The 15,145-nt window shown below is 42.7% G+C and overlaps 1 protein-coding gene across 5 annotated transcripts in view; it reads left to right on the forward strand.

Annotated features, from left to right (window-relative positions):
• The window catches only part of agap1 (ArfGAP with GTPase domain, ankyrin repeat and PH domain 1), a 71,447-nt gene that overhangs the window by 8,332 nt on the left and 47,970 nt on the right, over positions 1 to 15,145 (forward strand). The window contains exon 1 of one of the 5 annotated variants that reach the window (XM_019891151.1): positions 5,269 to 7,122. The exons of 3 other annotated variants lie outside the window; for them this stretch is intronic. In XM_019891151.1, coding sequence (XP_019746710.1) covers positions 5,997 to 7,122 — 1,126 coding nt within the window. In that variant the 5' untranslated portion in view covers positions 5,269 to 5,996. Of the gene's footprint in view, positions 1 to 5,268; positions 7,123 to 15,145 lie in introns of those variants that run through there. One more of the 5 variants, XM_019891152.1, reaches the window with a different exon arrangement.

Raw genomic sequence — 15,145 nt, forward strand, 5'->3', positions numbered from 1 at the left:
ATATATATATATATGATATGCCCATAATTAGCGGTGGAAAGCTTAAAATAACTTGATATAGACCCTTTAAGAGTGATTTCGATTACTCAGGTGTGCCGTAAATTACAGAATTGGTGTCGAGCAGTTACAACATACCGGATCAATGTTATTTTATTATCCATTATCCGAGCCGCTTATTCTCACGACTGACGCAGGCATACTGGAACCTCTCCCAGTTGTCTTTGGGCAGTAATTTTTCTGTACTGGTGAAAAACATCATGGTGGGATTTATTTTATTTTCGAGAGACCATCATTTGTTCACTACTTTAAAATATATTGAGGGCACTATGTAGAGTAGCAATCTTTTTCGAGCCAACGCACATTTCTTTCATTGAAAAAGTCCCACGGCACGCCACTGCCTGAAAATGCGAAAAAAGCTTATTTTAACAATTAAGTGTTATATTGTTACTATAAGCGGTTTTTTCACATTGAAAGTTAACGCAACATTGAATAGGAATCAAATCAACATTAATCCAATATTTGGTGCATTCGTTTTAATGGGACGTAAAATATAGTCAATTAGAACTTTAACTTGCTCCATGTCGGATTTTTTTCTGTGTGACAGCCGGTTCTTTTTCTCCCGGTCATTTGCGCTCTCCCGCAATATTGTACCAATCCCTTTTCCCATCTTGAGTCTTTGTATAATTCCAACATCATTCAAATGACTTTTCTGCTGAATGTGTCGCTTGAGGTAGTCCAGCTTCCATTTAGTCCGTATTTTTCCATCGGAAAATGTGCTTACAGCTTAAGCTCTGCTGCATGTTTTGCAGAGCAGACCTTTCTCACTCAAAAAAGAAAATATCTCAACCAGTTTCACTGCTTGTTCTTCTATTTGCACATACTCCAACAGCCATTCCAACTCAAAAGAACCGCGGTTCATTCTTATTTTGGTTTGGAGAGTTGACGTATCACATTCACTGCCCGGTCGTTTTGCAAAGATAGGAGATTAGCATTAGCTTCACTTATCGCTGCCGCACTGTTATTGTTATGGAGCAGAGAACATGCGCAAGTACTGTCAATGCCGTGATTGGCTGCATAGCATCATTGCATCATATCGTGTGATTGGCTGCACACCTGTCACTCACTGAATTACACAGCAAATTGATACAGAAAAAAAGTTACATATCTAATTCATTTGCAGTGCACTCACTGCGCTGGATAGGTTTTCTTGTGCGCTGTGAGTGTGCGACCGGTGCGCAGTTGCGCAACCTAGAAAGAAACATTGGTGCCGTTGCATCTCCGCTAAACGTAAATCTAAATGAAAGATACATTTCATTGTATTGCCTCGCATCGGAAGCTTCGCTTGTCTCGAAGCATAAGGCAATTTCCTAGCTGCTGCTGCTCCCTACTGATATGGAAGAGTACTACATAATTACTCTTCCAGGCGGTCGATTGCACAGGCATACATACATATTGTAAAATTTCCCACGGCACACCTGACAATATCTCGCAGCACACAGGGTTTGAAAAACTCTGATGTAGAGGATAACCTATACTCATTTCAAATTCCAACCCCACTACAAAACAGCCAACTCACTATAGTGTGCACTGTATTGTGGATTGGGACTGATCTGAAATTTTATCCCAGGAGCAACGCCTCCAACAAGGCATTATGAGGGAACAGTAAAGACTGAAAAGTGTGGGAAGACGAGATTTCCCCTGAAAAACGAGAATTGCGAGAAGACAGTATGTGCAGATGGAGTTAAACATGAATAGAACATGAACACCAAGTTTTTTTTTTTTTAAAGAGCCAAACATACAAAGTAGCGTCCCTAAATTTAGAACCTACAAATTTGTTCTCTTTGGTCACAGCGCAAATGTTTTAGCTCTCAGTCTTCCATTGTTTTAGACTGAACCATTTAATTTCATAGATAAACTACATTTATAGAATCTTGTGAGAATTCATCATTTTTTCACATTGGTTTATTGATATGTATTTTTTAAGTATATTTTCATGTTCACACTCGAAACATGCCACACTGCAGGCTGTGGCTCCCAACTCTCACTGTTTCCATTCTGGTCCTTGTGCCCTCATCCACGTGTATTTGCGACGATTTGGAGTTCAGCTCAATTTATTTTTAGTAAGCATTCTTTTACATCCAGTAACGACATCTTGTGGTGATAGTTGCTCTGGCCGTGTGTGCTACCCCAGCTTTCAGAGCAACTGTTGAAGTAGTTCTTTTGGAATGAATGTCATCACTTTTGGATAACATTACCGAACCCTAATTTCGTGACTATGAATATTTTTCACAGGCATCAGTGTGGATGGTTGTCTATTTGCTACCCTTGCTCTCGCTCCAAGTCACCTGAGATAGGCTTCAGCGTGCTCGCGACCCCAGTAAGGATAAGCGCTTCATACAATGGATGGATGCAGTTTTATGTGGAGTCCATACTATGTTCAGACGAAGTGAACTACTGGATGATGCTCAGCAGGTGGCAGCAGTTAGTTGCATTTGCTGCATGTGAATGCTGGCATTTCTGAGCATGTGGAGATGTTTTTAACCCCCCTTAACTGAAGCTCAATAAACAATAATCATAAGCTTTTGATCTTCTGCTGGTGAATCTCGTAGTGTACTGTAGATGTATATTGCATAATTTTACATCTTAAGGTAATAAGGTCAAACGTTCCAAAGAGGTTGGTTTTTCTCGTTAAAAAGTAGAGGTCCCTGATGATGAAAATGCTTTGAGATTCCTGTTTGTTGGAAGATTTCTTTTTAAATATGTGAAAAAAGATTCATAATAACCTTCAAGCTGTGTCAAGCATTCAAGGCAGTGGACAGTGTGTGTGTGGGGGGGGGGTGTGGGGGGTGTTCTCGTGATGAGCTGAGGAAAGATGTGGGCCACTAGAAGTAGGTCAGGCACATTACTAATGTATTTGTTGTATTTGTGGATTTGTTGCTTCTGGAGCTTGCAAAATCGCTGGAAACATGTTGCCCTCTGGTCTCAGACCAATGGGCGCCTTTGCATGAGCACAGGAGGGCATCTGGTTGCTTGTTAATGTAAGCACAGACCAGCTGTGAAACATCAACCCAAATTTTACATCAAACTTTTCATGAAGCCTCCATGGACCGAAGGATGCTTAATGGAGGGCGTCAGTTACGTTGACAGAAATTGTCTTGGAGCAGTTAACACCCAAAGCAGGCGGCTGGTTACCATGGCAATTTCCATATGTCTAAACTTGATGGGCAACAGGCTTGATTCTCCTCATCTCTTACCCAAATTTACTGCGGTTTGTGTGATGTGATACCTCCAAGGTATGCGTTTTTTTTTTTTTCCTGCTTCTTTTGATGGCACTGGGTTTGATGAGCTTCCTGCATGCAGTATTGGACCTTCCTCAACCTGCCCTCCCCCTCTTCCCACGCTAACTGCCTGACCCATTTTTACTGTCTCCAGGGGGTGTGGCACTATGGGGGAGGGAAATGATGTACCCCTTTCCGCTGCAGCATTCAGGTGTGTGCATGTGTCATCATAATACGACACGGTGAACATTAAAAGGATGAATGTGTGAACTGGGGAGGGTGGAGGGTGGATTTCATGTTGGCCTCACCACGTTAACTGCATCCCAGTTTGAAATCAAATCGTAAAGGTGACCTTGCATATTGAACAAATCACCAGGACTGATTTTGACATGGTACAATATGATTTAGTGCTTAACCACAGAGAACCTCACCATGAGTGAGATGAGTCACCCACTCAAACTCTGACCTTTTCAGCCAGGGATGTGCAAAATTGTTGTTAGGTGTATTCGATATTCTCAGAGGAAAAAATGAATGATAAATTGGTGTAATACCATGAACATGCAAGATCGATGCAAAAACAATAAAAGGGTGGTCAGTGCAAATAAAAGAGATAACAGCGCTGTTGGAAATGTGTTACTGATTCGCACAAAGCAAAACCACTATTGTTTTCTTTGCCACCAATAGCACCAAACGGAAATTTAGCCTGTTTTTTTATGTTTAACTGCCGACCATAAGTTGTTCTACTGCATATATATATATATATATATATATATATATATATAAAGTATCTTTTTTTTTTTTAGCATTTATCTGAAATACAAGGATAGCAACCCAGTGGTCCAGTGGTTAGCGCGTCGACCTCGCAGTGCAGAGGTCATGGTCGGTTTGATCCCGGCTCCGGCCTTCCGGTGTGGCGTTTGCATGTTCTGCCCGGGCCTGCGTGGGTTTTCTCCGGATACTCCGGTTTCCTCCCACATTCCAAAAAGATGCATGGCAGGCTAATTGAACACTCTAAATTGTCCCTCGGTGCAAGTGCGAGCACGGATGATTGTTCGTCTCTGTGTGCCCTGCGATTGGTTGGCACCCGGTTCAGGGTGTCCTCCGCCTACTGCCCAAAGATGGCTGGGATAGGCTCCAGACCCGCCACGACCCTTGTGAGGGTAAAAGAATCGGAAAATGGATGGATGGATGAAATACAAGGTGAAGTGCCCTGCGCTCCCAGTTATCCCATTTTTGTTTGCCCTCATCAATATCGATCTGAGGCCACGTAAGGTTTAGGGGGGGGAGTGGCTAATTTTGCTTAGACAAATTGGTAATATTCATACCTGTCAACCTCGGCTAACAACTGCCCCTATAAATGATTACGATTCCCCTTACAAAGCAACAAAAACCCGTACAACGGTTTACCGCGCATGCGCACATCATGCTTTATCAATCGACCGTGCGCAGCGATGAAAAAAAAATATACGATTGAGGATTACTTTTGCTGGTTTGCTGTGACAATGGTAGCGATCGATGACGGCATTGTCGTTGGCTATCAGCAGGTGAGACGATCTGGATTTGAGCCAAAATGGTCTTTGTGAGATCGTTCACAATTGTTTTTTTTTCCCCTATAAAAGTTGTAATACGCCGTACATGATTTGAAATGATAAAAAACGTATAAAATACGGGGAAAACGTACATGTTGACAGGTATGAATATAGGAGAGTCTTCCCTTTCCCCATGTGCCCCTCGTCAGAGCTATGCATTCAATAATACACATTTTCACACCACGGATGAAATTTAAGTGGCGAAACAGCGGCAAAGTTGCCCTGGTTGCTGGGCTGCTGGGGGCGTTCGTGACAAATTTGACTGACAGCTGGAAGCTTGGGAGCACATTACATTGCATGTGCTGAAAGGGGCGGCCCTTTCAGTACAAAGTAAAACCCGTGATGGCTCTCTTGAAGCCTCCGCAAGGAGAGAATGACTGAAGTGGAAATCGTAACAAACGCATCCGGCAGTCGGTCAAGCTAAATGGGTTGGGTTTGTATCTGTACGTAATGGAAAACTCATTCTAGTGGGGAGGGAGTGAAAGGTCGCTCAACAGCTAGGCTGGCAGCACTGCGTGAAATACCCGCCCCATGTTTTCTGTGTGCCGCTGCGTGTGTGTGCGCTTTAGTAAGTGCGCGTGAGAGTGCACTGGAGCGGACGCCATCGGTGCTTGCTGATGGCCCTCTTCTTTATATGAAGCTTTTTTTAAGACAATAATGATGCCGGAGTGGAGGTGAAAGACGCTCGTCTGGCGGCGCAGCGATGGTAGGAGGGGTGCACGCCCACAATGAGACACTACGCGCTCGCACGATACGGCACGCGGTGAATAAAATATAAGCGCAGTTTTGGAATCGCGCGGCATTGACAGCGCGACACGCCAAGGAGAGCCGCGAGATTCTGTAGGCGAGGACACCTGTACGCTGTTTTTTCCCTCCCTTTTTGAGGGGGAAGAGTTTGCGTGGCCAACTGAATTCTGTGGGGATGACGGCGGAATGTATTTCCTGTTCGCTTTTTGCGCCTCTGGGTGACGGGAGAGTCGCTCAATTGTGTTCATCATTGGTGCTGTTCAACTTGTTTAACATGTTGAGAAATGTGCACATGTGAGACATCTCCTGCCTGTAAGGGAGCTGCTGCACAGGATGTTTATGGAGACGTTTTTAGAAGATGTGCTGTCTTGCAATTTAAGCCATGTTCCTTCTGGATGGGAGCTGTTCTGAAGGGATGGAGAGAGGGACGCCTCAAAGGAAAACGGTGTACCGCATCTCCCTTACGCTGGTGAAGAAGGAGACATTGGAGGATGGTGATGGCGCATTGGAGAAGTCAAAAGTAGGGGTCTTCAGGCAGCAAGCCTCACTGGAGGCCCTGCGCTGTGGTCCTCTAGAACAATTGCAAGAAGTGGAGAATGAATCAGATGATTTGTCATCGCAAAGCCACATGAGGAGCTTCAGGACGTATAGCACTGGCCAGCTGGAGCTGGGGAGTCTTAAACTGTCCTGCAAGAAACATGTTCAAATGACAAAGAAAAAAAACACATTTATAAGTTTGCAGGAACCGACAGCTTCTCCCAGACTTGAGGAGAACATTTCTACCAGAACAGACTCTCCTGGGATTGCTGTGAGTAGTGGCATGATGAAGATGAAGAAACTCTTCAAATCAAAGAGTTTGGAGACGGGCCCTGAGTCATTCGACCACAGCGAGACGCCACCACATGTAAACGGAATGGCACCTTTAAAAGGGACAACACCAACACCGGGGACCCCACTTCAACAGGACACCGCCGGGCTGCTCCTCCGCAGCTTCAGCTTTCGGCACTGGACGGGCAGCGAGTGGCTACGTTTGCAAGCACAAATGAAGGACAAAGACCACAGCAGTTCTGCTTGCGCAGACCACTATCTGGCCTCCGGAGGCCCAAAGGTCACCCAAGTTGATGCCATGCTCCAGAACCCCACCAGCCGCCCTCGCCTAGGCACCATAGAAAAGAGTCGGACGCTGGAGGTCGGTGCTATCCTGAACAAGACAGACCCCGTGTTTGAACTTAGCCGCTGGGAGAGTGCGCACGGTGGTAAGAATCACACACTGGACAACAGCGACCTACAGGTTCTGGCTCCACACAAGGACAGGGCGGCGCTTCGGAGAGGAGGAGGAGGACGTTCCAGTGAGAGGAGGCTGGTACGCTTCTTCAGTGGCATCTTCTCCCGCAAGGATGCCTCCGCTACCTTGACGCCGGTGGGAAGCCCCAGCACAATCCACTCTTTCTGCCACAGTACCACTCCTTTGCAGTCCAGCACAGAGAGTGTGAACGGAAGCTCAGGCGGTAAACAAACATCTTTGTATGTGTGTGTTTAGGGGCTTAATGTGTGTTTGTTTAGGACAGCAGGGTGATGTTTGGTTGAGGCTGCTGCTGTTTGTCTTTCATTACTTGGAGCAACAAGTCCATTTGTAGTTCATGTCCCAAGTGTAAACAGAGGTGGCTCAGGTTTAAGAGGACTGTCTGTTTAGGTCAGGTGACTATGTTGAGACAAGTATTTTCCAGCCAGAAGTGGAAATGAATGGAAATAGCAGTGAGGGCAAAAATGAAGTTAGAAGGAAAAGCGGAAGATCCTTACAGTCGTGAGTAAGGCTCGACCGAAATGGATTTCTTTTTGGTAGATGCCGATATTTGGCAGAAAAAAAATGTTGATTACTGTTTAATCGGCCGATTAATTTAAAAATGTGTAATGCATAAAATAACTTGTCCTCCCCGACCCCAATGCATTTTAGTGGCTAAAAATTATCATGTGGATGTTTGCTGTTCGTGGGCTGCCCTGGTCTCTATTCTCCCGCGAATAGCAGGGGTCAACTGTAAATGTATGGTAAAAAAAAAAATGGTTACCAGAATGCATTGCATGGCGCAGTTCCTTTAATTAGTCAAGTTATGACGATATTAATCCTTGTCATATGAGTTTGTTTTTATATATATGTGTGTGTGTGTGTGTGTGTGTGTATATATATATATATATATATATATATATATATATATATATATATATAATTGGCGGGAGCACAAGGTGTACAATGTATACTGTAAATAATCTGACCGATTATTTTGGCCACTGTTTGAAGGAGCATGATCGGCCAATCAATTAATTGGTTGTGCCATAATCATAAGTAATCTTTGCAAAAGGTGGGTTAAATGTTGCATCAAGGCTCCTTTCGTAAGCATTTTTAGAAATTGAACAACCTTTGTTCGAAGTATTTAAGTTTCATCTCACTTGAATTGGAAAGGAAAATTCCGAAGCAAAAAAACAGAATCCGAAGAGGCCCTCTGTTTGCCAAACGGCGAGCAGAAAACATTGACAGGAAGCAGCTCGACATATGTTGTTGATTTACAGTGTGTGCGGTCGAAGTCACATAATTCCTTTCTTTTGTTCTCAAGTGGCATATTTGGATATGCATATCATTTCAGACTAGCGAGTGTGCGTGTACTGTACTGTAAACGCACAGATCAGGTTGACCTGGTCAGTGCAAGCGTGATGGAATCAAAATGCAGCCAATTGATGACGTAAATACGCCAGTCTGGCAAAACAACGCAAATAGACACATTACAAAAACAATGAAAGCATCAGACATTAAAATAGGATCACTCTAAATACGCCCCATGAGAGGTGTATTTATCATTCAATAGCAAAAAAAAAAAACAAAAGCTGTTGATGGAATAATGTGGTCACCATCCTTTAAATCAGTCAGGGAAGAGTGAATCAGGCCAACTAAACACTATGTAACGTTCAATATTTGTATCATTTACTGTATGTATTATCAATTTGTGCCCTGCGATTGACTTGCAACCAGTTCAGAGTGCACCGCGCTTCTTGCCCAATGACAGTCGGGATAGGCTCCAACACACCTGTGTCCTGAGTTATGATAAGCGCTAAAGAGAATGGTTGGATGGAGCATTTTACTTACAATTTAGGTGTCTTGAAATCTACATGAAAACAAAACTAATCTATTGTTCGTATTAAATTAGAATATGGCACCTAGGACCCGCAGTGTAAATCTGTTTTTTTCTAGTCTTTTCTGGCTGGAGCACATCCATCCAGACATTCTTCTTGCGTGTACAACTTGTTCAGGGTCCCTTTCCCAGCCTGGTCTCCGATCTGCACTACAGTTTGGTGCAGTGCAGTACCGCACTCACAGTGGACAGGCCCCCCACGAAGTGCACATGAGCTCTCATAAACACATAAATTCAATAAGAAATACACTGCTTCCACTCATGGATTTTGCACTTCATCATCAAGCAGTTCTAATGCACTCAATAAGGTGTGCATGACAATAGCATTAGGAAGTAAAAGTGATTTAAAAAGAAAAAAAAATCCATATTTCATTGTACAGAAGTCCAATTTTCGCATTTTTTTTTTTATTGTGATTAGACTCACCTGTGGTTGGATTCTTTTTGAATTGGCTTTTTAGTTTTGATTGATGGATTACACTTCATTTTTTTCTACACTGTAGCATTAAATTAATTTGCGAGAAAAAAAGATATTGACAAATTGCAGTACTTTACCCTGCCAGAGAAAATATGAATTCAGCCATTCAGGATGAGCACTATACAGTATTGTTGTAACCATGTAGCTGGAAAAACAGCCTCGACCCACTAGAGAATTCATTTTAACATTGAGTTTATTTAAAACAACAATTGGTATACTCTATCTGCAATACAACAAAAGTTTTAACTTTTTAGATGCTCTCGTGTTATGTTGTGTGTCACCCTGTCGTATTGGGTGCATGTGTAGTTACCAACAAAAAAATTCAACTTTTAACTCGCATCCAGATTTAACATTTTATTGCACGTCGTCATTAAGACCATCATGAAAAGTATCTAATCAGGACCCCGGTTGCAGTGATTGGCTGGCTCACGTGCTGGCTACGATGTGTATCTGTCGGCAACCTTTGCTGCATGTAGAGTGTCGACTGATGTCCTCAGGTGTGAATATGATGCTGTGGTTGTGTTTGGCATCCATAAGAAGAGTTTGAAATGTTGTGCTTTTTTTTCCTGGGGGAGGAACTCAAACACACATGTTAAAATGTAATATGAAAGTCACCCTAAATTGTGCTCATTTACCTACTAGATGACTCTTTAGAAGTAACTTTGGCAAGATGTTGCTAAAATGTATTGTTGACCTCCTGCTCGAATCACAGTGGGTCACAGGACCCAACTGCCTTCAGGCCTATGGGAAACACAGCCGCCACTCTGACATCTGAAACAAAAAAAAAAAAAAAAAAACACTTAAGTTAAGAGAATGTGACACTTGAGTGTCACTCTGCTGGCGTTTGCAGCTCTGTCAACCCCCGACCTCAAAATCTTCCTAACAGACCCGATGAATGCTGACAGGAAATCTGGCAAGTGAGGGGCTTTTTCCAATGCATGAAAGGACTCAAAAGGGCTGATATTCTGTATGACAACATTTTAGTGGTAAGATGTTTGGAGCAGTGAGAGCTCTGTACTGACCCCATTGGTGTGACAGCATTCAGCTTACAAATCAGAGTCAATACAGTAAAGGCTAGAGCTGTCCAAATTTTTTAGATTGAGGGCAGCATACAGGAAAATGGAAGGACACAAGGTCCTTTTTAAAATTCTTCAACTTGAATTTAAACACAAGAAAAGCAATCAAGTACTGTTTATATTGTATAAAAAATATTTGATAAACTGCTACATAACGTTCTGTTAAAGGTGTAAAGGTGCAATTTGGATTTTTCAAGATTTTTTGAACAGCAGCCAACTCCCATCTCCACATTCAAAACCAAAAAAAGAGTAACGTGTTAAAGAAGCTGACCAATTTCAAAACAGTTAATTGAAGATCCTAAATGTTATATGTTCATAAATAAAACCTTGACACGGAGCAAAAAGTGGAAGAAACTATTTTTGTTTCTAAAATTGACTATTTTTTATTCGTCACACAAGTTTGATGGGTCATTGTGTTATTTTAGTCGTAAATAGTTTATTTGAATCTTTGGATATTTACACTAGCTCTACAATAGGTCAACCAATTTACTAGTCGAAGTGGTAACTACTTTTTTGACACTCTTCTCACTCTGTCTACCTCCGTATTTTTTCTTTTTTACTGGCCTTGAGGGCCGTGTCAAATCTAATTTTTAGTATATGTCGCGGGCCACTGAAAAATCGATGGAGGGCGGCAAATGGCCCCTGGGCCCTTGGACACCTATGGAATAGGCGTATGTCTGTGAATGAGTGTGTATGTGGGGGTGTGTGTAGTCAGTCTGTGTGTGACCTACATCCACTGCCATGCAGAAGTAATGTGGGGCGTGCACACAACTGATCAGAAAGATGAAGGGATGCTTCCCTTCTCCGTCTCTGCCGTCTTCTCCTGCATACTCTAAGGCACGCCTGCTGCCGCACGCAGAGCAATGTGACCACAGTTAGCTCCACTGTCAAGCGATTGTCTGGGAGTCTCGATTTCATGAGTGGCTGACCTTCAGCATCCAGTTGTGCTGCGATTCCGAATTTGAAAGCCAGGTGAACAACATCACCCCATCGCAGATGTAACAGCCACTCAAAAATACCTTGTTGTATCACATGATCTTTCACTGAGTTATGGCATCCCAAGCAAAATTCAGTCGGCTGCCCCCAGCCTTGATCAATACATCCAGGATATGGAATATGAGTTTTGTTTTACATTACATAACTATGTTTATAATTTCATTTTTACCGGTGGCAAAGAAGCAAATCGGAGAGTCTCTGCCACTGAAATCTACAAGTGCAGTCAATGAATAATTTGCCACTCTCTATCCTTCATTCTTGCCAGGTTCCTCTTTGTATTATTTTAATAGACTGTAGCTGCAGTGGCCAGAGCAATTAGTTTTTTTCCACAGTTGTACTATGTTGTTGTGGTTAAATAAAATAACATATGTGCACCTCAAATAATTGTATCCCCGATAAGAACCCCAAGCAATGCCGTTTTTTTTCCCCCACCGCCAGTGGTGTGAGGGTCAGTCGTTGACTTATTTGCTTGCGATTGTCCAGTTTGGTCGCGCCACTCTGCGTGTGCGTGTGCGTGTGCGTGTGTGTGTGTGTGTGTGAGAGAGAGAGAGAGAGTTAGGTAGCGGCGCAATACCTCTTCCCTACTTGACTGACGATGAGATATTTGCCACATTTATCCAGTGGCTGCCAGAGGTTGTGTGGCGGTCAAAAGTATGAGTGTGCATCTGTGTTCCTCACCCTCCTCCTCACCATCACCTTTTCCTCTTCAGCACTAAATTGGAGCTTGTATTGTCTATGTAGCTGAGATGGCGTTGAACAGGTGTGTCCAAACTATGGCCTGGGGCCCTTTTGCCACTCCCTGTAAAATAGATTGGTTTTAGCTTGTTAATAAAGAATTTTAAACCGGCCCTTGTATCCTTCAATTTTTCTGTACGCATCCCTTGAATAAAAAAGGTTGGGCACCTTTGGCGTAAAAGCAGGCAAGGAAGACGTTTGTCTGTTTGATATTTCATGCCAAGAAACCAACCCCCACCCACTACTGCTCAAACCAGCACGAGCACACTCTAACAGCAGCCATCCGGTTACACCTGCAACACAGGCTGACTGTCAAACCACCACCGTGCTGCTTCATTAACACACTTCCCAGACAGTTGCATTCTCTAATGTGTTTGTTTTTGTCTCCACGCTTTGTTTTTGTCCATGTAATCATGCGACACTGGCCAGGCCATGCTGGCGTGCGATTAGCGCATCACAGTGATCCACCCCCTGCTGCTGAAAGCTCTTACTGTATATAAGGCGCAAATCCATGAGGACATGTGATCACTCTCCCTTGGTGTGCGTATGCCCTTGAGTAGCTAAAAATTGAGATTGGACCGAAAATCCATAATATAAACATGTCATTGCTTCATATCCTTAAGTGTCATTTGCATAGAGAACCAGTCACTGGCTATGGTATCACAGTGGCTTGGTTTGATTTGGCATGAAATGAAAACTGCTAGCAAGGTGCCAGTTGTGTGCGTGCAAAGCTGGTGGGGAATAGATCTGTTGTGTGTCGACATGATATGTAGGTCAGTCAGTTTATTCGCAGTATTTATGCATCAAAGCTGTTTTTTGACATCCCAGTGAGACCTCACAATTGCTTTTAATAGGAAAATCTATTAATTTGAGTAATTTTATTGTTGTTGTATATGGGGTCTCTCACATTTGAAGAAAGGATCAAGATGTTTAAAATCTTTACACTGAACAGGCTTTAGATGTGGGTGGGTGACTGTGAATGGGAAAGGTTGAGCTCGGATGATAATGCTCACTACTGATGAGGGCAATGCCGCCTTCATTTGTAAGATGACAGTTAGCATACAGTGCACACGCCGTGCCCTGAGGGGAGGAACTGCCATTCAAGTGGTTTGTTCTCTGTGCGTAAGTGCAGGTATGTGAGGGAGAAGCCCTAGAATAACTTTGCAGTTAGGCAAGTGCTTCCTCACAAGTAAAAGGTTGTGAACTGGTTTCCAACCTTGATTGAGGCCTCTTCCTGTGCCTATGTGGGGTTTCTCCAGGTATTGTTCCTTCATACAGCAAATGGAAGATTTACATTATTTCTGAGTGCAAATGGTTGTGTTTCTCTCTGTTCTGCGTTTGGTGATCCTTTCACCCTCGGTACACCTTGCAGTGACCCTGAACAGGGACGACGTTGAGGCAGTTACCATCCATTGCCCAAATGGATGAAATAAGGTGCCTTTGATGTTGTGAGCTCTTTGTGAAAATAGTAAACATTTATATATCAGACAGCAAATGATTTGGGTCAGGCAAGTCTTTTGGGAATGAGGCGTGGTATTGTATTTAAATCTGCTGTGTTTAGCAAGAGCTCACGAAAGCATGTCATAGGTCATGTTATTCAGACACGGAGGAGATGATTAAAACTGTGAAAAAATATGCATGTTGTCTTCTTTCAAAAAAATATGCATGTTGTCTTCTTTCATGTTGCAATGTTGCTAAAACGGGTACACACCAATGCAATTGGACCTAAAAACAGGAAACAGCTGAATCAACATCCTGCCTGGCAGTGAGCTTCCACACAGGCGGCATCTGTGAAAACCTCTATAATGTCCTCCTGTGTGTTTGGATTCTCCTGGATTCTGTCCAGACTGATAGACTCGAAGTGTGGAAACTTGGCCACAGTTACTGCAAGGGATGTAACAAAAACGATTTGAATCGGAAAATCGATATTGAGTTTAAAGATGCAAGTGCATCGTATCGAACAGAAGCATTCCACTTCAAAATATATCGAGATATGTTTCAAATCATATTTAATTGGCAAGATATATCTTGGAAGGAAATGTCACATTTAAAGTCCTGACTGACTAATAACTTTTTTGTTTTTAATTAAGGGTGGCAACTCTCACCAGGGCTCTGGTCCTATCCACCACTAATAGCAAAGGTTTAGCGCGTACCATTATAAGTTTGATCCCTTGAAGCATCTTGGTGTGCAGCATCCATAAATAATGGATCTTTGTAGGTCAATGCGTGTTCTAGATATTTCCTGGAATGGTCAGATGAGAGTGCAAGTCGGCCGGGCTTCTACAGTACCTGGAGGGCTTTTAGCACATTGGCTCTGTCGCAGATTGCAGCTAATGAATTAGTGAGAAAGTCTAAAGGGGCGTGGCCTACTGGTCTACTTAATGCACATGCATCGATGCTTCGCGAGAATTCCAAAGGGGTAAAAAAGTTGCACTAGATTTTCATGAGAAGCCAAGGAGAAGAATTGTTGGAAAGGTATCATATTCAAGCGGAAATATAAGCATTTTGTTTTGACACCCATGGATGCAAAAATTAAAAAGAAAAAATTCAAAAGATGTATTTCGAAGCAGAAGTTTCCAAAATGTTATGTAGCAATCAATTTTTTCTTTGAAGCGCAAAAAAAAAATGTATAATGAGTTTTACATTGCTCATCCCCTGACCCAGCCTTTTCAAATATGAACAAAAATGCCCCCCATCCAAAAATATCAACAAAGTCCCATTCAACTTTTTAAATGAAGAGCCCTCTCTGTTTAAAACACTGTAGACCTTCCCAAAAAATGCGCATGTAATGGAGGAATGCAAAGTGCACATAATGGATTTGTGATCTCAACAGTGAAGCTATGTGCATTTGATTAACAAATAGCAACAGATATTCAACTGTTGTTGCTTGTAACCTGTTTGGTTTTGTTACAAATGTGCTCATTTGTATCTTCATCATTTTTAAGTTTCCTGTTACAAGCCAAACTTAAATGAATTTTTTCTCCCTATGCTTCACTGATGGTGTTCTTCCACTTGCTTGTCAATTAACAATTAAAAATGGAGAATTGACAATGCTTGACTCTCCCCC

The sequence above is a fragment of the Hippocampus comes genome, unplaced genomic scaffold (assembly GCF_001891065.2).
Source record: "Hippocampus comes isolate QL1 unplaced genomic scaffold, H_comes_QL1_v1.1 scaffold174, whole genome shotgun sequence".
NCBI classification, from domain to species: Eukaryota; Metazoa; Chordata; class Actinopteri; order Syngnathiformes; family Syngnathidae; genus Hippocampus; species Hippocampus comes.